General features: G+C 38.8%; 1 protein-coding gene across 1 annotated transcript; it reads right to left on the bottom strand.

Annotated features, from left to right (window-relative positions):
* Positions 1-14,654: 14,654 nt before the first annotated feature.
* On the bottom strand, positions 14,655-15,145 carry LOC132492269 (large ribosomal subunit protein uL23-like). Its single transcript, XM_060101669.1, has one exon. The coding sequence runs from the start codon at positions 15,143-15,145 to the stop codon at positions 14,675-14,677; it is 471 nt and encodes a 156-aa protein (XP_059957652.1). The 3' UTR covers positions 14,655-14,674.
* Between the last annotated feature and the right edge of the window lie 7,495 nt (positions 15,146-22,640).

The following is a 22,640-nucleotide window of genomic DNA, read 5'->3' as shown; positions in this document are numbered from 1 at the left end:
CTGAGTCTGCACTCTAGAGCCTGCGAGCCACAACTACTGAGCCCGTGTGCCACAACTACTGAAGCCTGTGTGCCTAGAGCCCATGCCCTGCAATGAGAAGCCTGCGCACTGTAACCAAGAGTAGCCCTTGCTCGCCACAACTAGAGAAAGCCCATGTGCAACAAAGAAGACCCAACGCAGACCAAAATAAATAAATAAAATAAATTTAAAAAAAGAAAAAAAAAAAGTAAAATAAAAAAAAAAAAGAGAGAGATGAGATTTGTGGTTACCAGAGGAAGCAAGTGAGGGGAGGGGGAATTGAATGAAGGTGGTCAAAAGGTAGAAACTACCAGTTATAAGATAAATAAGCACTAGGCATGTAATGTACAACATGATAAATATAATGAACACTGCTCTATGTTATGAAAAGTTGAAAAGTTGTTGAGAGTAATCTTGAGTTCTCACTACAAAGAAAAATATATTTTCTTCTATTTCTTTAATTTTGTATCTATATGAGATGATGGACATTTGCTAAACTTATTGTCGTGATCATTTCATGATGTATATAAGTCAAATCATTATGCTGTACACCTTAAACTTATAGAGTGCTGTATGTCAAATTATATCTCTGTAATTTTATCTCAATAACACTGTAAGAAAAAAACACATTTTAAAATAATATGAAAGGCTATAGAGTGGATATGGGAATATCCCTTCCCCACCCCACCCCCCGGTCCTGTCCCACTTCTTAGAGTTAACCGCTGTTACCAGTTGCTTCTAGGCACCTCTATAAATGTTTCTAGGCATTTACAACTAGTATTGTTTGATAAATATTATCACACTATACATGATATTCTACCTCTATTTTTTTTAAAGTTGACAATATATCTCACACATCATTTCTACAAATATCTATAGATGTATCAAATGTTGCATTGCTTGAGAACACCTACTTGGGGCACTAGCAAAGCAGGGTAGGAAAGAAAAAAAAAGAAAGGAAGGAAGGAAAGGAGGGAGGGAGAGAGGAAGGAAGAGACCTATTTTGATTAATTTATACAAAATGTGTTGCAAAATATTTTCAGAATCTATAATATGAAAAAGAAGCTATTTTGATTTCAGTTTGCAGGGAGTTTTGAGTTTTGTGCCTTACATTTATTTTAAATTGGAATTAGATATTATTTAACCAGTCCCTATTTACATTATTTCCAGTTTATGATTACAAACAATGCTGCAATGAATAATCTATCTCCGTATCTGTTTGTTTTTGCTCACCTATTCGCACACATCTGTACAAACAGCTATAAATTCCTACAAGTCCAATCCCCAATCTTTAATTCTGGGATTCCCTTGACAATTCAAACGCTTTGTAGAAGAAAGAGGAAACAGGATCTTGTATGAGAAGATCACAGTATTAACTAAGGTTCTGGAGAGAGGGGACAGTTCCTTCCTTCATGGCTCTAACTTTTAACTTCAGGAAATCTTGTTGGGAGAACACAACAAATCTCCTTGTACTTGGTAGAAAAAATTGGAGAGTTTTTTGCACAGGTATATTTGATGGAGTTTGGAGTCCCCCAGGAAATCTGACTCACCGTTTTCAGCAGTAGATACTATTATTACATACTTTCCAATTCACATGTTTTCCTTTTCACACCACACAGTAGCCCATAGATATGAGGAAATAAGGAGGAAGGGCAAGACTCTTCATCAACTTTTTTATTACAACATTCTGTTGAGATCCATTGGCTTTTTCACTAGGATGTGGGACGGGCCATTAATTTGGAGTCTTGCATAGAGGACAGCCTCAGAAATGAGTCTTACCTTACTAAGAGATTCCTTTAAAAGTTCACCAAGGGGCTTCCCTGGTGGCGCAGTGGTTGAGAGTCCGCCTGCCGATGCAGGGGACACGGGTTCGTGCCCCGATCCCGGAAGATCCCACATGCCGTGGAGCGGCTGGGCCCGCGAGCCATGGCCGCGGAGCCTGTGTGTCCGGAGCCTGTGCTCCGCAACGGGAGAGGCCACAGCAGTGAGAGGCCCGCGTACAGCAAAAAAAAAAAAAATAATAAATAAAATAAAAAAATAAAAAAATAAAAGTTCACCAAACAGGCCCATTCTAAAACTGCTGCTTGTGATGGCTTATGCTGAATCCTACTTTAGAACAAATACCTGTGATCGTGCAAGATACTATTATGTTTTATAGGCCAGTATCAATCTTTTTCTTGGAGAGCATGCTGCTATAATACGCCATTTGGACATACACAGCAGAGGGTAGAATTTGGCTGGGAGTAATTAGTTTGTAATTAGTCAGCTAAGGGTGTGTGAGTTTGCACATGTGCAAATACACTAGTCGTCGAATATTTACCCTGAGCCTCCTTTGTAGATGACACTAGCCTAGCTGTGTGGAAGAGAAAAAGTGAACTCTTAGCATTGTGAACTCTTAGAACTCTCAGTTATTTCCATAAGTCACCATTTTTTCTTACCCTCAAAAGATTTCTTTCCAGGAATCCAATCCATTTTATACTCATTTCTGTTTTTGAGACTGGATAGCCATATTGGAACCCCATGTTTCTTGGAGAATGTGCTGTTTTCACAGAGCAAAGGAGCCTTAGATCCCTGATTGCTTTGTAAAGAGTGACTCTCCGAAATGATTTAGTCTTTAGCACATGTAGCTTACCTGATTAGTTGCCATTAAAGCTAATGTAAGACAAATACTCAGCCTGTGAGGAGAGTGCCTGTAACTTTAATAATGCCCAAGGGAATATGTATGACCTCACACCTCCAGCCCAGACATTGTTTAACCATACTCCGCAACTTGTGAATTTCAATTATTTGTTCAGAGGGGCCATTCATAATTGCCTGGTGTAAGCCTGCCTTTAGGATGCAAAGCAGAAGACAATGAAAATGCTACCCGAGCGAATTAGGGCAGCAGCACTTAAACATATAAATTAACTAGGCCTCTTTTCACATCTCCCTCTTTCTATTCTGAGAGGTTTTGGTCTGGTGACATCAAAGACAGGATTATGGGAGAAGATAAAAACTTGATCTAATGTCCATGTTTGAAGTCATGAAAGTCCCCCTCCCTCCATGGCAAAATAACCCTCTTCATAACACACACAAAAACCAGGGTCCAGGTGCAAAGGAGTTGGGGGAGGGGTGAGGATGAGGGAAGCCTGCAAGAAGGCTCCGGCTTCCTGAGGTTGTAGGAATAACTGGGTGTTAAAACCCTGCATTGCCAAATGTGCTAATAGATTGTTTGTAGGCTTGGGCTGGCTTTGTTCTGCAAATTAATATGTTAAGTCTTTCTTTTAAGCCCCTGTGATGTTGGAATGGTTCTTTAATGAGATTTTAACTAGGTTTCTCCTACTGTTGGCAAAGCCTAGCACAGAAGTGTTTCTTAGGTGAAAGGAGAATGATCTTTAACTTCAACATCATTAGCAAATAGTTCCTTAAATATCATTTTTCAATCAAATTTCTTGCCCCATAACCAACTATGATATTTGTGTCCACTGTACCAATGGGATATGAAGCAAATATATTCACATTAAAGTGATAGGCTTAAAAAATGTCCAATAAATAGTTTCTTTGGGGGGGGGTGAGAGTTTACAGAAGGTAAATATACTATAATTTGAAGATATTGAAGTCTTATGTTCTTTGAAATTTATAGAAATGGTTTGAGATGGATACAGACCTTGCCCTTTAAAAATATATGCAGCTGCACTGCCTGGTATTACAGCCTGGAAGACCTATTTTGAAAACTCTGCAAGCTACAGCTCCATGACTTTTAAAGTCTTTAGTCCTTTAAGCACTAAATCAGCATTCAAGTGGCTGGTTAATCTCCCAAGGCCAAAATGAAGTGCTCCGGCCTAGTTTATAACACAGACTGACTGTTAGCAAGCTCTTTCTTAGCACCAAACCCAGTAAGCATGGAGTATAAACACAGCCTTTGGACAAAATTGATGTATTGGCTTCCTTCCTCGATTTCTCCTTTTTTCGTACTTTGTAGACTTGTGTACACTTGAACCAAAAAATAGAAAAACATAAAATCTTGTATTGTGGGAGGGAGGTACCAGGTATTACAATCTGGTCTGACAAACTTAGTTGTTTAGGTTCAAGTACCATGAAAAGCTCTTAGTTCCTCCCTGTATTCCCAGCCTTCTTGGTTGGAGATCTCCTAGTCTTTATTATTGCTCCCTATGTACTGTGGGTCGCACATCTCCGAAGGGAGAAGGTAACACCTGGAGGGCAGTTCATCCCAGCCAGTGATACGTTCCATTCTGAACAAGGGCTCTGCCTCACAATTGAGGAGGTCTTTAATCTCCTTTCATTTATCCAAGCTTAACCGAAAAATTAAACCTCCTAGTTCACCCAAAGTGTGGGTCTTTGCTATGTGGTAGAAGGTGTGGATCTCACCATTTTCTAGAAAAGTCACATTCTTAGAAGGAAACCAAGAAGCCCAATGGCTTAGAAGTCTGAGCAGCCCCTGGTGACCTTCCCCAATCTGTTTCACATCTTTGCATACTCACTCAGTTTTGTATTTATGTATTTACCTTAAAAGTTATTTGATTAAATGTGATAAAGGCCAGTCATTTATTCTGTTTAAGAAAATGTGTCAGCCTCCTGATTTCTGCTTCCAAAGACGTTTAAGAAAGTTAGCACATCCGAGGCTTGAAAACTTATGCAAACAAGTTACAAAAATGGTCTACAGTGAGTTTTCAGAGTATAAGTCACGTACTAGAAACCAGTGAATCAGACTTGTCTCTAAGAAATAGTCAAGAAACTTTACCACTTACATCTTCAAGGTCCTCTCTGTTTTGGACTAATCTTCCAAGGTATAGCCAGACCTGTATAATTTCTATCCCTTTTCCTCAAAAACCCTTCATGGCTGGTATAACATATGAATTACTCTGCCTTGAGTGTTGACTATGTCATGGACTCAGGTTAGCCTTTGTAACAATTTGTAAACAATTCTGTTGGGAACCCATGGCTGTGATGTTTGTCTGCATCTTCATTGCCAAATAGCACGCATGAGTCAGGTGTTCTTTGCTGGATGACTCATACGCTAGCATACACACTCTCACCATATTTCTTCTAGGCCTAATACTTGATCTTTTCTAATCAGTGGATACAAGAGAAGATGTATCATGAGTTTTCTATATTTCCTAAAAATTTGGAATAGCTCTGAGATGTAAGAACTTGAGCCAGAGTGATTTAGAGGAGAGCTTTTAGACTTCCTAATCATTACAGAGTCAGATCTTCCATTAGGGCACATCCTTCCAGCATTGTTGCTACTGTGTAAGTTCCTGCAAGATTAAAGGCAAAGGTTTTCATTTCTTGATGGGGTTCTAGAAACCTTGGTTTTCCAGGATTTCCTGGATTACCAGGACATTGAGGGAGGGAGCAACTCTAGTTCTTCAGGAGGCCCTTTAAGGTCCTTGTAGCACAGTAGCCCTACGTGGCCCTCCCATGGTGGTGATGGGGTTGCTTGAAATGTTCTTAAATCAGTGCAGTTCCTGGAAATTCTACAAGTATCAGTGAGAGTGACTGTTTGATTGTTTAACATGATCTCAATACCCTCAATCTCCTGGACTGCTAGTTATTCAACTTTTATACTCTCATTTTTCTAAGTCCCTAACCTATCAGAAGCTGAAAGGCCACTTTAAGCATACTCCATTGCCAGACATCAGGAAAGGAATAGGATTGATAGTCAAAGCAACTAGAACTTAAGTAGAGAAATGGTACTCACCATTAATAAGAATTGCCTAGCTAGCTCCAACTCAAGTGACTCTGTATAAGTTTTCTATTTCATCAGTCATTGAGGGAGGGGTATTGAAATATCCAACTATAGTTATAGATTCATCTATTTCTCCTTTCAGTTCTATCATTTTTGCTTTAGGTACTTGGAGCTTTATGTATTAGTTTTTTTAAAAATATTTATTTATTTATTTGGCTGCACTGGGTCTTAGTTGCAGCATGCGGGATCTTTAGTTGCAGCATGCAGGATCTTTAGTTGCAGCACGTGAACTCTTAGCATGTGGGATCTAGTTCCCTGAACAGGGATCGAACCCGGGCCCCCTGCATTGGGAGCACAGAGTCTTAGCCACTGGACCACCAGGGAAGTCCTCTGTGCATTAGTTTTGAATACAAACATTTGTTGTTTTCTTAAGGTTATATTGTCAAAGTTATTAGGAGGTATAAAAATCAGACACAAATGGGGATCTTGACAAAGAGAATAATAACAATTAGGAACTGATGGCATTTGTTATCAAAATCTAAAGTCTAGGGGCTTCCCTAGTGGCACAGTGGTTGAGAGTCCACCTGCCGATGCAGGGGACACTGGTTCGTGTCCTGGTCCAGGAGGATCCCACGTGCCACAGAGCGGCTGGGCCCGTGAGCCATGGCCGCTGGGCCTGCGCATCTGGACCCTGTGCTCTGCAGCGGGAGAGGCCACAACAGTGAGAGGCCCGCGCAGCACACACACACACACACACACACACAAAATCTAATGTCTACTCTCTTTACCACACTGAGGTGTATAGTTTGTGTGTCGCAGGGGAGTTGGGGGCGTGAGGGTGTGCTCGGGTAGGAGAGGGCGCTGCAGGAACAATTTTCTTCCATTTGAGTAAAAGTGCAAATAAAAACCTCCAGAGATTCTGCTATAGAAGGTTTGTGTAACTTCCACTGTTTCCATCGATTTAATATTTTCTAGCATTCCATAGATTGCCTTTTCTTTTTGTTGATTGTTTTCTTTGCTTGTGGGAGCTCTTTGGTTTGACGGAATCCCACCTGCTTATTTTTGCTTTTGAGGTCATATCTAAAATAAATCATTGCCAAGTCGAATGTTAAGGAATTTTTGTTTTATGTTTTCCTCTAGGAGTTTGATGGTATCAATTTTTACATTTAAGTCTAATCCACTTGAGCTGATCTTTGTGTACGATGTAAGATATAGGTCCAATTTTATTCTTTTGCATATGGATATCCAATTTCCCCAGCACTTTTTATTGAAGAGATTATCCTTCCTCCATTTTGTATTCTTCGTGCCCTTGTAGAAAACTAATTTACTGTATATGTTTGGAATTATTTCTGAGCTCTCTGTTCTATTCCATTGGTCTATGTGTCTGTTTTTATGCCAATACTGCATTGGCTAGATTCCTATAGCTTTGTAATATAACTTGAAATCAGGAAGTGTGATGTCTCCAGTTTTTTCTTCTTGCTCAAGGTTGTTTTGGCTACTTGGGGTTTTCTGTGGTTCCATATGAATTTTATTCAATAGAATTATTTTTTCTATTTCTATGAAAAATACCATTGAAATTTTGATAGAGATAGCATTGAATCTATAGATTTCTTTGGGTAGAAAGGACATTTTAACAATATTCTTCCAATTCATGAACCCAGGATAACTTTCCATTACTTTGTGTCTTCAGTTTCTTTTATCAAAGATTATATTTTCAGTGTACAGATCTTTCACCTCCTTGGTTTAATTTACTCCTAAGTAGTTTACTCTTTTTGATGCTAATATAAATGGGATTGTTTTCTTACTTTCTTTTTTGGATAGTTCATTGTTAGTGTATAGAAATGCAGTTGATTTTTTAAATGTTGATTTTGTATCCTGGACCTTTACTGAATTTGTTGATTAGTTCTAACAGTTACTTGATGGAGGCTTTAGGGTTTTTCATATGTAAGGTCATATCATCTGTAAACAGGGATAATTTTACTTCTTCCTTTCTGATGTTGATGACTTTTATTTCTATTTCTTGCCTGATTGTACTGGCTAGGACTCCCAGCACTATCTTGAATAGAAGTGGCAAGAGTGGGCATCCTTGTCTTGTTTCTGATCTTAGAAGGAAAACTTTCGGCTTTCATTGCTGAATATGATGTTAGCGGTGCGCTTGTCATATATGGCTTGTGTTATATTGAGTTACATTTCTTCTCTACCTACTTTATAGAGAGTTTTTTTTTATGAACAGATGTTGAATTTTGTCAAATGTTTTTTCTGTATCTATCAAGATGATCATATGATTTTTATCCTTCATTCTTTTAATGTGGTATATCATATTTGATGATTTGTATATGTTGAATAATTTTTGCATCACAGGGAAAAATCCCACTTGATCATGGGATGGGACTTTTAATGTGTTATTGAACTCAGTTTGCTGGTATTTTGTTGAGGACTTTACATCTATCTTCAGAAGGGATATTGGCCTGTAATTTTCTTCTCTTATAGTATCCTTGTCTGACTTTGGTATAAGGGTAATGCTGGCTTCATAAAATGAATTGGGCCTCATAAAATGAATTGTTCCCTCCTCTTCAATTTTTTGGAAGAGTTTGAGAAGGATTGGCATTCATTCTTCTTTAAATGATTGGTAGAATTCACCAGTGAAGCCATCCTCTCTTGGGCTCTTTTCATATACTTTTATTTTCAATTAAAAAATTTTAATTGTGATAAAATGCACATACAAAATTTATTATCTTAATCATTTTTAAGTGTACAGTTCAGCAGTATTAAGTACATTACCATTGTTGGGCATTCAATTACCAAAATTATTTTCACCTAGCAAAACTGAAACTATATCCATTTAAACAACTTTTTATTCTCCCCTTCCCTCAGCCCCTGGCAACCATCATTCTACTTTCTCTCTATATGAATTTTCTACTTTAGATACCTCGTATAGGTGGACTAAAATAGTATTTGTCTTTTTCTGACTGACTTATTTCACTTATCACAATGTCTTGAAATTTCATCTATGTTGTAGCATTTGTCAGCATTTCCTTCCTTTTCAAGGCTGAATAATATTCTATTGTATGAATGGACCACATTTTGTTTCTGCATTCATTCATCAATGGATGGGTTTTTTCCACCTTTTAACTATTGTGAATAATGCTGTTACAAATGTACAACTATCTGTTCAAGTCTTTGCTGTCTGGATATACACCTTTTCATATACTTTAAACTTTGAACTCTCTAAGAGTTTTTTTTTATATAAAAAAGTAAAATAATATAAAAGAAAAACTCTAAAATTAAAATCAAACCCCCAAATTGAAAACACATGAAGCTATCAAATTGGTATCATAACCACACAGAGAAAAATAGTTATTTCAAGCTTTTCACAGAGGAATGAAAGCCAATCAATGAAGATGAAATGGTAAATGGAAGGATCATCAATTGATTATAAAGACTTTAAGTGAAAAGATGTAGTGGAACAATATGTTTTAATGGTGCCAAAGTATAACTCCACAAATTTTTTGCTAATTTCAAAGAGAAAGAAATAGCTTTGTAAAAGAGAAATCGCACTGTCACCATCGTAACCAATGATCAAACTTAATCAGAAAGAATGACATACCTGATGTTGTGTACTCCAAGCATGAATACATCCCCTATGAAGTATTCTTGCCAGAAATGTTGAACCAAAATCTATTTGAGCCCTTAAACTTTTAGTTTACCGGAAATATGAAAGCTAAAGGAACAAGTTAAAATGACTCTAGGAGTAAACAATCAAACATGTACAGAATGTGGAATATTTGCAAGAACTTCTTGGTGTCTTCAAAATATTGGTGTTATTTAAAAAAAAAACAAGAGGCGGGCTTCCCTGGTGGCGCAGTGGTTGAGAGTCCGCCTGCCGATGCAGGGGACACCGGTTCGTGCCCCGGTCCGGGAAGATCCCACATGCCGCGGAGCGGCTAGGCCCGTGAGCCATGGCCGCTGAGCCTGCGCGTCCGGAACCTGTGTTCCGCAGTGGGAGAGGCCACAGCAGTGAGAGGCCTGCGTACCACAAAAAAAAAAAAAAAAAAAGAGGGATGGGGCAAAATTATTGTAGAATAAAAAATTCTAAAGTGATACAACAACCAACTACAATGCCTATATATTATATTAATACTAGTTTTAAAAATCAGCCTTAAAAATCAATTTGGGGACAAATGGAGAAATTCATATTTGGAGTGAGTATAATATGATATTAGGGAACATTGTTAATTTTCTTAGATGTGTTAATGGTATATGATTATGTAAGAGAATGTTCTTATTCTTAAAGATGTACACTGCAGCATTTAGTAGTGAAGGATCATGATAGATAAAAAGATATATTCAAATATGCCAAAATATATTCATATCTATGTAGGTATATGGGTTTTGAATTTGGGTGATGGGTCTATGGCTGTTCATTATACTATTTTTTAATACTTTCATCTTCTCTGCATGTTTAATGTTTTTCATAATATACAGTTGAAAAAGTAGAAAATCAGGTTTTGAGAGTCAGCACAAAAGACATGTACATATGGCCTGCGGAGGCTCCACACGTAAATTCCACGTCAGGGAATTGTCTCAGTTGAGCTGTGGAAAAGAGACTTGAGACCTAGAAAGCTAGCGTTTGTCCAGTGATGGATCTTCTTCTCCCCCAAAAGAGACAGGATTCAGTGACTAACTTTTAATTCTAGGCCCCCAAGCAAAAGTTTCAGAAAGGGACCTTTTAGCCTTCGCTAATTGTGAATTAATCAGCTCTTCAGTGGTGAGAAGACCCTTTTTTTCTGCACCCCTCCCCACTTCCCATTGTTTATGCCTAGGGCAAGAACAAGACATTTTATAGAATTCAGAGAAGCTCTTAGAGAATATGATATGTCTAGTTAGTTGATAGTGACGAATAGAGCACTGGCATGATTATGATGGGTAAAATTGGTAAGGATGATGAATACCTTTGCCTTTATCGAATGGAGTGGATGGTGAAAGAGTGGTTAAGAGGGTGAGCTGTGGAGTTAGATGACCCGGGTTCAACACTGGCCTCTGCCACTTAGTCACTGTGTGAAACAGGAACTGTCCAAACCATTTTCCGTACTTGTACATGGAGATAATGAAAGCACCAGAGTCCTGTGAGAATGAAGAATGACAAATAATGCAGGCTGTGCTAGTAGCCCAGAACCTAGTGAAGAGTAAGTCCAAAAATGTTAATGAGGATTGTTATAGTTATTACACACAGAAGGAAAGTGAACATACATAACAATTGAAAGGTAGATTCCTATGGAGTCTTCAGAACATCCATAGGCAGGAAGTAAACTTTTGGCCACTTAATAACTTAAATTTATTGTGAATTTAACTATTTCCCTGAGCCTCCTGAGAATTCTTTCAGCACAGACCTGACACCACCTGTCCATCTCCAGCATCCTAAGTAAAGCTGAAGTCAGGGTGCCATGGAGAGAGCTAAGAACCACAACATCCATTGTCACTATAGGACAGTGATGCTCTGTTTCACTAGTTTGCTGTCTACAAAGCAAGCTCTTTACCCCTCTCTGTGGGAGCTGCTATTTTAGTGCTCTTTCCCAGCAGGTGCTGAAATGTAAAATCATTGTTAAATTAGCTGATAGTTGTTGGAAAACCAAAATTTTTCTTAAACACATTTCTTTCATTTCTTGCCTGAGACCGTATTTCAAATACTTTGGGGTTCCTGGCAGTTGAGAGAGCATTTTGTGCCATGATTTCACTGGTTATGCACCAAGCACTCAAAGATACCACTTTAGCTTCTAATTTTATTTAACATATTTAAAAAAAATTACAAGTGGCCAGTGACACCCATATATTTCTACTAGTGAAGTCTTTTTGGGTGGAAATCAATTAGTAAACCATTTTATTTTAAGGGTTATCTTGAAAAATAAGACTTCCCACTTAACCATTAACCTTCAAACTTCTAAAAATGTCGACAGAAAATAAAATCTATAAAAATCATAAACGATGAAATGAGACTTCTCCCAGTTAATAGTATAAGAATTTAACACTTCTTTAAAAAAACAAATTCCTAAGGAAAGTTTAGTACTACCAAGAAGGGCAATTCCGTGATCCTCAAACTGGAAAGGCTGGAATATAGAGGCAAATTGAGTAGGACACCTTCATTATAACTGCCTCCCTTAAGAGAGAAGGGTCATATATAATAGAAACAACAAAAGCTGCTTCTTTTTTAAAAAAATGATGAAGAACACTAACATCAATGCAATGTAACTGCTTTAAAATGAGCTGCTAAGTTTGTATAAAGTGTCCTCTATTTTCAAGTTGTAGGTTTAGAGTCAGGCTTATCTCAAGTGTCCTGCATAAAACAAGTGCTTTTTGTGTAATCATTGGTATCAGTGGTGTCATTTAAAGGCTAGCTGTATGTATATTGTACTTACATATAACTTTCTTTTGGCTGCCTTTTAGACCACAATTAAAAGGCTGCTGATAATTCTACTTCAAGGAGAGAAACAAAAATTATAAGTGAGTCTACTATATAATAGTTCTGCCCACAAATCCAGCAACACCTATTTCAGAGTAAATACAGACAGTGTCTAAGATTATATATATATATATATATATATATATATATATATATATATATATATATATATATATATATATATATTTTTTTTTTTTTTTAATTTAAAAAAATTTTTTTTTTTTGCGGTACGCGGTCCTCTCACTGTTGTGGCCTCTCCCGTTGCGGAGCACGGGCTCCAGACATGCAGGCTCAGCGGCCATGGCTCATGGGCCCAGCCACTCCGCGGCATATGGGATCCTCCCGGACCGGGGCACGAACCCGTGTCCCCTGCATCGGCAGGCGGACTCTCAACCACTGCGCCACCAGGGAAGCCCTAAGATTATATTTTAAAAATAATTTTGAAGCTGTTCATGAGAAACTTTGACCATATTAGATTTGAAAGCCTTGTATTCTAAACCAGGATGGGTTAGGCCAATTTTCCTTTATCAAAGCAACTGAGTGTGAAAACCTTAAGACTAACGAAAGCTTTTGCTTTTTGTTTTTGTTTTTACTATTAAAGACACATAGGCAGTGCCATAGAATACCTGTGTATCAAGTCTTACATTCTAGGGAGGGTATGGCCAAGATGGCAGAGTAGGAAGACCCCGAGCCCACCTCCTCCCATGGGCACACCAAAATTACAGCTATTTACAGAGCAACTCTCTATGAGAGCAACCTGAAGACTAGCAGAACAGAGTTTCTACAACTAAAGATATAAAGAGGGAACCACAATGATATGGTAGGAGGGATGTAGACATGGTATAGTCAAGACCCACACCCCTGGGGAGATGACCCACAAATGGGAGGAATCTCCCAAGGAGTGAGGGCTCCAAGTCCCTCATCAGACTCTCCAACCTAAGGGTCCTGCACTGAGAAGATGAGCCCCAGAATGGCTGGCTTTGAAGACCAGTGCGGCTTGCATACAGGAGAGCTGGAGGGCTGTAGGAAACAAAAACTCTGCTTTTAAAGGGCACACGCAAAATCTCACAGGCACCAAGTCCCAGTGCGGAGGCAGTAATATGGAAGGAGCCTAGGTCAGACCCACTTGCTAATCTTGAAGAGCATCCCAGAAAGGCAGAAGGCAACTGGGACTCGTCCTGGGAACATAGATGCTGGCAGCAGCCACATTGGGGAGCTCATTACCATGAGGACACTGGTGTTGGCAAGCGCCATCTTGGAATCCTCCCCTCTAACCTATTAGCCTGGGGTCTTGCCCACCCACTAACAGGCCAGCACCAGCCTCAGCCCTGCCAGGGCCCCAAAGCACACCTCCCTGGGGCCCAGTCCTGCCCACCAGGAGGCTGGCATCAGCCCCAGGACTCCCCAGGCCATGCAGCCAGCTGTGCTGGGACCCAGCCCCACCCACAAGTGGGCTGCAGCCACTGTACAAGGCAGGGCCTAGCAGTCAACTAGTCAGCAGCCAGCCCCACCTACAACATGCCCATGGTAGTCAGCCCTGCCACAGCAGAATGGTGGTGAACCTAGAAGAAAATCTATTAATTTAAAAAGTCATGTTCAGATATTTACTTCACCACTTACTAGTTGTACAACATTAACAACATCTCTAGGCCTCCATTTCTTCATCTGTAATATAGGGCAAAAGCATCCATCTCAAAGGGTTGATGTTAAAAAAATTTTATGGAAATTCCCTGGTGGTCCAGTGGTTAGGACTCTGCACTTTCACTGACAAGGGTTCGGGTTCCATCCCTTGCTGGGGAACTAGGATCCCACAAGCCACAAGGTGCAGCCAAAAAAATAATAAAATAAAAAATAGTATAATCCAGATAAAGTGCTTAATATAGAGCCTAGCACACAGTAAGCCTTTAAGACATGTTGGCAGCTATTATTATTATTATTACTATTATTATTTCTCTTATCTTACAGTCATGGAGATCTCATTGTCTTTCAGAATATAGAGCTTTTGCTGACCAAGGAAGTGTGTAATGTTTAGAATTTACCTGACACCCTTCCGCCAGATGCAACTCGAATGACCTATGCTGGCAATGAATGTTAGCTATCTCACTGGTTTGGAGAACTGATACGTACCTTGAAAAATTCCTCCCACATGAAATATTTGTGTGTGTTTTCCTTTGGACAGCTACTCTGCCTCAAGGTTTCAGGTGTTTCTTATGTTCAAGACAACAGGTATTTTCAAAACTTTAATGGGGTTTAGATCACTTTTTGAAAGCATACTGCTGCTTTTTTTTTTAGCAATTGGTGAATTTGGATTATTTACGTTGCCTTAAAACTTGTGGCTTTGTTCTCTGTGTTGTGAACTACAATCAATGGGAAAAACAACAAAAACTTGTATCACTTGAAAGCTTCACATTGACCGAGGCCACTTTGCATTTCAAATGATCCTCATTGCCTGTTTTTTTTTTTTTAATAGTGAAAACTTTTATATTTAGAATTAGTCAGCTGGACTCAGTTTAGATGATCCCAATTTTGTTGGCAACATCCAAAGCGTCATAGTCAGGAGCCAGTCGAACATATGCCTGCTTCTCTCCATCAGGCCTGATCAGGGTGTTGACCTTAGCCACGTCAGTGTCATAGGGCTTCTTCACAGCCTGTTTAATTTGGTGCTTGTTGGCCTTGATATCCACAATGAACACCAGTATGTTGTTGTCTTCTATTTTCTTCATGGCTGACTCGGTGGTGAGGGGGAACTTGATGATGGCATAGTGGTCAAGCTTGTTTCTCCTAGGGGCGCTCTTCCAAGGATATTTGGGCTGCCTCCTGAGCCGCAGTGTTTTGGGCCGTTGGAAGGTGGGTGACGTCCGAATCTTCTTTTTTTTGTGGCTGTGTACGCCTTTCAACACTGCTTTCTTGGCCTCCAAAGCCTTTGCGTTGGCTTCGGCTTTGGGAGGGGCAGGGACTTCCTTCTTCGCCTTCAGCGCCATCTTCGTGACCTCATTGCCTTTTACCATCTAGATTAATTAATTTCTTTAAGGTGCAAAATTTAAATTAAAAAAAAAAGAACAAAAACAGAACATGAATACAACATAATGAGAAATGCTAAAGGCATCAGTTGGCCAGGTGCCTTTATTTGTCTGGTGCAATTTGTTCTGTGTGTCACACAAAAATGTGGCTTTCATTTCCAGATGACAAGTATAATGGAGTGCTTTGTGAAAAACAGCAGCATTATCGATGGCAATTTATGATAGAGTCTCACTGACAACTCATGGTTATAAAGTTTAAGATGCTCTATACTAGGTGGAAAATGAACAAAGCTTTCAAAAACATACATATTAGGGGAGAAGTCAGCTCTGAACTTGGAGTTTCTAACACTATCCCCATTTTAACCCAATTCTAGGAGTTGAGTTTGAGTAGAACTTGGGAGGATTCATGTGGGGAACTTCAAATATGCTCTTGTTCTGGGAGATCCTGCCAAGCGTCAGGTAGTCTAGAAACTCTCTCTGGAGGGCACGTGGAGCTTCAAAACAAACAGAAGTTTGTTTTGAAAACAAACAAAAGTTCTTTTGAAATATTTTGAGAGATTTTCTCATGCACAGTTCTTGGCACATAGTAGGGGCCTAACAAATATTAACTGAATAGAAATCTAAATTTGTAATGATGATCTTCCTAGCAGAAGACAATTTATGACAATCTGTAGTGGTCACAAGTACGGTATGAATACATTTCTAATGACTTTCTACTGCCTCTCACTAAACAGAGTTCTGTGTTGTTTTCTCTCCTCCTCTTCTTTTTATATTCCCCTCTTTCTTTAGAGTGGCCAGTGACACACATGGGAATTCCATTCTCTCTGGATAAACCTCATCATCAGAAAGATTACTGGTCCTTTGGCTGGTCATCAGATAATGGAGGTGGGGGGTGAAGCCCATCTAGGGTGATTTCAGAAGCCAAGGAAGCTTCAAGCTGTCATCTCATCCACTGATTACATAGGATGTCACATACAATTAAAAGCTAATTTTTATAATTTAGGTACTACTAGAAAATGAGCTTCTTTCACTAAGGACAGTCTCAGAGCCACAGACATATGTTCACAGAAACAAATGTGATCAGGTTAGCTCTCTCTATTGCTGTTTAAATCTTGATCATACGTTGGAAGCAGTAGTGAATTGAGCAATTCAATTCAAGAAACTGAATTGTTCCTTGTTTCCGGTTGCTTGTATTTGAGGTATCTGTCACAGTGTGATCTAAGGATTGACTAAAGCCTATTTGGGGGAAAAAAAAGAAAGAAAATGAGCTTCATAATTTATCAATCAACAATCAAATTATTGAATGCTTGCTATAAACAAGATCATGTACTAAGCCCTCGGAAGGCTACAAAAATAAATAAGGCAATGGGGCAATGACCTGATCAGATTTGCAATGTAATAAGATCAGTTTAGCTGGATTGCAGAAAAAGGATTCTGGCTGGGAGAGAGAAGGGATTAGTAGTTAGGGTATTGGTTTGGTGGTTATAACAGAAGACAAACAACAGTGGCTTCTGCAGGAAAGATTTACTTCTCTCTTACATAAAAGTTTGAGGTGGCAAACAGTCCAGGAGGAAAATGTTCCTTTTATCTTGTGGCTCCTTCATCCCTTACTGTGCGGTTTTTTCATGCAAGGTCAAACTCACCACCATCTCATTACCATCCAGACTGCAGAAAGAGGAAAGAAAAGGGAGAGGCCAAGCAACTTTATTTGAAGGATGTGGCTCAGAAGCTGCACACGTCACTTTCATTCTCAGGCTAGTGACCAGAACTTACTTCAGAGGTGACATTGTAGTTTTGGCCATATGGAGCTGCCAGGGAAGTTGGGAAATGCAGTCTCCACCTGGGAGGCATGGTGCTTAATTTACTACGGAAAGGAAGAAGGGAGTATGGATATTAGGTATAATTAGCAATCTGTGCTATAGGGGGCAAGACTGGAGGCAAAGAGATAAATTTAAAGACTATTATTTTACAGACATAGAAAACAAACTTATGGTTACCAAAGGGGAAACAGGGGGAGGGATAAATTAGGAATTTGGTATTAACAGATACACACTACTACATATAAACTAAATAAACAACAAGGACCTACTGTATAGCATAGGGAACTATATTCAATATCTTGTAATAACCTATAATAGAAAATAATCTGCAAAAGAAAAAGATATATATATGTATAACTGAATCACTTTGCTTACACACGAAACATTGTAAACCAACTAATGTCAATTAAAAAATAAATAAGAAAAAAAGACTTATTAAAGAGATAACAGTGGACTGAACTAGGTTAGTGACCATAATAAGGATTGAAAGAGTGTTTGAAAGGAAGAATTGACAGGACTTGGTAGTTTATTGAATGCAAGGAGTAAAAGAGAATAAGGGGTGCTTAATTTATTCCTTAAATATGTATTGAATCCTTACTATGTGCCCAGTATTGTCCTGGGTTCTTGATATACAATGGTGAACAAATAGACACTATTCTTGCCTTAAGGAGCTTAGAGCTGAGGGTATGATATCCAGATTTCTATTGAAGAAAATTGTACTGCCATCCATCGAGACAGGGACTATAGAAGAAAGAGCAGGTTTGGGGGAAAGTAATGAGTACACAATCATCATAATAAGCTTGAGGTACCAGTGGGGCAACCAGTGAGTGATATTCAGGACATGGTTGAATACATGAGTCTGAATCTCAAGAGGGGAAATGGAACTTGAGATAGTTATGTACCGGGGACCATCAGCACAGGTGATAATTTGCAGCCACGTGAATAGTAAGATTGCCCAAAGAGAGGAGAGTGAAAGGAGAGGGCCTCAGACAGAACACACTATCATTTAAGGAGGCACCTATAATGGAGGCTAAGAAGGAACAACTGAAAGGGTTGAAGAAAAACCAGGTGAGCTCAATATCATGAAAGCAAAGGGAAGGGAGTGCTTTTAAAAGGATCAAATACTTTTCAAGAGATTAAATAAAATGGAGACTGAAGCTTGGATGGTGGGAAAAGGAGGAGGGTGGGTAAGACAAAAGACTGCAATGGAGTCATTTTATTTAGACTTAAAGATGGGAGAGAATTGGTCATGTTTAAATGATGATGGGAGGGTGTCAGTACAAAATAAGACATTGGTGATAAAGGAGAGAGGATCAAGCTCCTGAAGGTGGTGGTTGGATGGACAATGGAGTTTATAGAACAAGAAAAAATAAAAAGATTCTAAGTGTTAACCGTTCTGATTTTAGAATTGCTTATTAGCACAGCTTACCTTGGCCTATTTTAAATAATACAAGCTCTATAACCAAAGAGCTCTCTGGCTATACATAATTCTGTTTGTTTTCTGAATCCGTAGAAACTCTTCTATTACGCATATTCCTGACCTCAGAGTCAGAAGTTGCTGTTTGAGATGTTATTGCTGTTAAACATTAATTAGCTTCCTAGATTTCTTCCATCTCCCACCTTTGTTCTACTGCATGATCTTAGGCAGTTACCTAAACTTTTTCCCTTAAGGTTTTTTAATTGGAGAAAACAGAACAGAATAAAACAAACCTTGCTCTACCTCGAATCAATAATGAAAGGAATCGCTAATAAAAGGATGGAAAGGTGCTTTGAATGGAAAGGATAGGAAGCTGCAAGGTGCTTTTTTGATGGGTGCCATGAGAATGCAGATTATTGTTTCTTTTTCTTTCAAAGTTCTCAGTACTTTAATGAGAAAACTAGTAATTACTATACCCTGCCATTTGGTAAAGGATCTGTTGGAGGGGGTGGGTTTGGGATGAAAGCTGCATTGGTTACTTCATTGAAAATTTTAAACCATGTTCTTAGGAAAAACTATACCATTTTGAATTTTAGGTCTTAGACTAGAGCATGAAGGGAGAAATTTCTTCAAAATTACTTACAAAATTGATGTTTTGTGGATAAAAGATGATAAAACCAAACTAGATGGTAAGTATTAAGGAATCTTGCAGTTTGGACAGACAATTTGCAGCTACCTGTTGGACTTCAGAATTTATTTCTGGGTAAATGTAACCTCCCTGGACCCACAGCAGCTCTCTCTGGTGATTACCAGCTTGATGTAGGTCTGCTGGATCCCTTTCATTCACTCCTCGCCATAATTCTCCATTCTTTTCCACCCTGCTTCCTTCCCTGGGAGGCTAATCTCTGAGTCAGGGAAACTGACTTCCTTGCCTAATGGTTTCCTGTTGGGTTTGGCCAATGGGGAGCCTTCCAGGGAGATCAGAGGGAGAAAGGTGAGGTCAGGTATCTCTTTGTAGGTTGGCCTCAGGCTGGCTGTGCCCCTCCATCCAAGGTTGCTACTCAACAGAACTCTCTCCTATGTGGTTCTAGTAACCACTTTCTTCCCTCAGGCCAAGGGGTGGTAACATCTCCGTTCCTACAAACCCCAGATTGATGTGTTATTATTCCTTGTGGTTCACTTACACTTCCTTTATAAATAAATCCTCCTAAGAAGTCTAATTTAAATGTGTATTCTGTTTCCTACTGGACTTTCATTTGGCACCTGGGACCTTTCTAATGCATCCCCAAAGCATAGCAGTCAACTTTCTGCTTCTGTTTATTATCAAATGATGAACAAGGCCTTCTCTCCTATGATTTCTGAGCCTCAGGATAAGGACCAGAAATGGTGTAAACTAAGAAATGACATAAAGGGTGGTGTACCAAGAGATAGGATTGGTCTTAGGATTCCACTCTGAGCATTAAGCTCGGAGTGGAAATCAAAGATATGGTCAATGTATTCCTTGATAATAAAAACCAAAATGTTTACATTTTAGTGAGATCTAGTTTGATGTAGTTCATAAAAATTCTGTTACTTTTTTCCATAGAATTTTAGAGATGCAGTATAGAATTGTGGTTAGCACATGAAGTTTGGAGTTAGTCTTTCTAGTTAAATCCTGATTCTGCCTCTTACAAGCTATATGACTTTGGACAAGGTATTTAACCTTTCTGTCTCAGTTTCCTTGTCTGTTAAATGTGGGTAATACTATTACTTACATTCTAAGTATTTGTGAAGGTTAAAGTAGTTGGTATATGGAAGTGCTTAGAATAGCGCCCAATCCATAGTAAGCGCTCTGTAAGTGTTAACATTAATATTTAGAACCAGAATAAATCTTAGAGATTATTTAGACTAACTCATCAGACAAAGAAATAAAGGAGTAGAGGCCAAATCACTTGGCCATGGTCCCATAGCAAAGATTAATTTCAGGTTTATTCACTGATTCATTTGTGCAACAAATGTTTATCTCACCAGGATACCTGAGATAACAAAAGCTCCATTAATCTGGCCAAGTCTATACAAATGGTTAGAGCCAGAGTGAGAACTAAACAAACAACAGTAATAGCAACAAACATAACCACAAAGCAGAGCCTTGGATCCCACCTGTTCAGCTGTCTTTCCCCTCATCGTGCTATCCATGGTGTCACCTAGCTGTCAGAATGCCCACCTTGGATTTTAATCAGTTCCTGTCTAGCATCCTTTGGGAAATCCACTACACTATACTTGGGGCTTATGATACTACAGTTGTTGCTGAGATCTTGGTTTTTGGCTGATACACAAAAATAAAAGAGAGCAAGAAATTCCCCCAGAGACTCCACAGCTGTGCATGTGAAACAACACAAATCTCTCCAACTAAGATCTAGCAACAAAAAACCCTCCAAGTAATTTATGCTCTAAGATTTCCCCCCTGATCTGCATTTTCTAAAAGTCTCAGATGGTGTGTTTTGTGTGTGTGTGGGCACTAATTTCATCCTCTTTGGTCAAACCATCTACTTCTGGGAGTGCAGAAGTCCTGCTGGCTGGGGAGTTGTCTCTGCCACTGGGAAGGACAATATCTCAGTAAATCCACCTTTAACTGTGAAGACAGCTGTAAGCCCTTTAAATTCATAAGTGAAATTAAATCGCAGAATTCTGTAGGGTGGGTTTAATGCTACCCAAAGATTCCCTAAGTGCAAAGCTAATCCTTGAGTTAAAAAGTAGCAAATCTAAATGCTCCATCCAAGAGGGATGATTGCCCTGACTGCCAGGAAGAAGAGTTAGATGATATTTAATCAAATAATAAAACAAAACAAAATCTGTTGATAACTAACGCTGGGTCAACATAGTACATGATGAAGTGTACAACTGAAGTAAATTTCCAGGGAATTTGTCTTTGAAACAATGCCTTAGAGGATAAAAAAAAGCTTAATATTTTTATATTTTAAACCTACAGTCAATAATTTTAATAAAACTTGCTCAGCTTTAGGGAGAGAAGTTGGTATATTTTTCATGGTCCTGCCTGGAAGTCAAAAGTCTGGTGTCTGAATTGTCTGCAGGTGTTTTTCAGCCAATCACTTCTTCTTCTTGTGCCTCAGTTGTTTTATTATTGGAAATAACGTATAATCTCTCTGTGCTCTGCTTTTAACACACGCATACATAGTGGGGAGTTCGGGATTATTAACATTGAATCGGAGTTATAAAATGGAGTTTGTATTTTAGGAACACAACTATTGAGACAAATGAAGTACACCATCCCATGCTATGATTGGAAAGGATATTTACAGTTGTTTCAGGGGGGAAACACTACTTAGAATTCAAAACACTTTCTCCATATCCTCAGTAATGACAACAGTGGAAAATGGGGCTTTATGTTAACTTTTAAATGAGCAGATCTATATTACTTGAGCACGTGTTATATATCCTCTCGAAAATAAAATAGCCTCCTGCACAATTTTATGAAATAAAGTTTGTCTTATTTCTGAAAGACATCTGCTCTATGTCATATGATTTGAAAGGAGTCACCAGGTATTGTCACCAGAACTCCTGAAACTCCTGAATTACATTTAGTATCAAAACACACACACACACACACACATACATCCCTCCTTTAAATGTGGACATGTGAAGATCCTTATGAATTACAAATAGTAAAAACCTCTGTCTTTTCACTGAAGTAAGGATTGGCTTTTCCCTTTCCTTGTTGTTTCTTTGCATAGCAATACTGAGGGGTGGATTCAAGGTTCTCAAACCCATAGCGATTGTTAAGGTCAGATATTCACCACCTCCCCCCACTCCTTGTCCTTTTAAGGGATGAGATCCTAAATGTTGGAAGGATTAAACTCTCCCTACCTTGTAATCCTCACTTCAAAAGTCAAGTGAAGATTTCTCTTGTGATAGATTTGCATTTTCCTAACAAGGTAAAATATCTCTATTGTTCACCCTAAATCAGGCTGTTAAGGACTCTTTCAAACACACTTTATGGTTGTTCTACAGACTAGTCAGATTGTACGTTTTTGGTCTAAATATTTGAGGACTCATCTCAAATTCCAGGAATTAGCCATTCCTGGAAAATTGACTTTCTTTTTTAGGCCACTCTTCTGAATCAGATTTCTGATTGGCTTATTCATATTATGTTAGTATCAAAAACTAAAAGAAAATTGTTTCAAGAGGAACCACTAGGACAAAGAACTAACACATCTCCAAT

Source organism: Mesoplodon densirostris, chromosome 6 (assembly GCF_025265405.1).
Source record: "Mesoplodon densirostris isolate mMesDen1 chromosome 6, mMesDen1 primary haplotype, whole genome shotgun sequence".
NCBI lineage: Eukaryota > Metazoa > Chordata > Mammalia > Artiodactyla > Ziphiidae > Mesoplodon > Mesoplodon densirostris.
The sequence above is the reverse complement of the archived record's forward strand: the minus strand, read 5'-3'. Positions and strand labels throughout refer to the sequence as shown.

Excerpts from the sequence above, each read along its gene's own strand:
- LOC132492269 (XM_060101669.1), bottom strand. The coding sequence starts at position 15,145 with ATGGCGCTGAAGGCGAAGAAGGAAGTCCCTGCCCCTCCCAAAGCCGAA.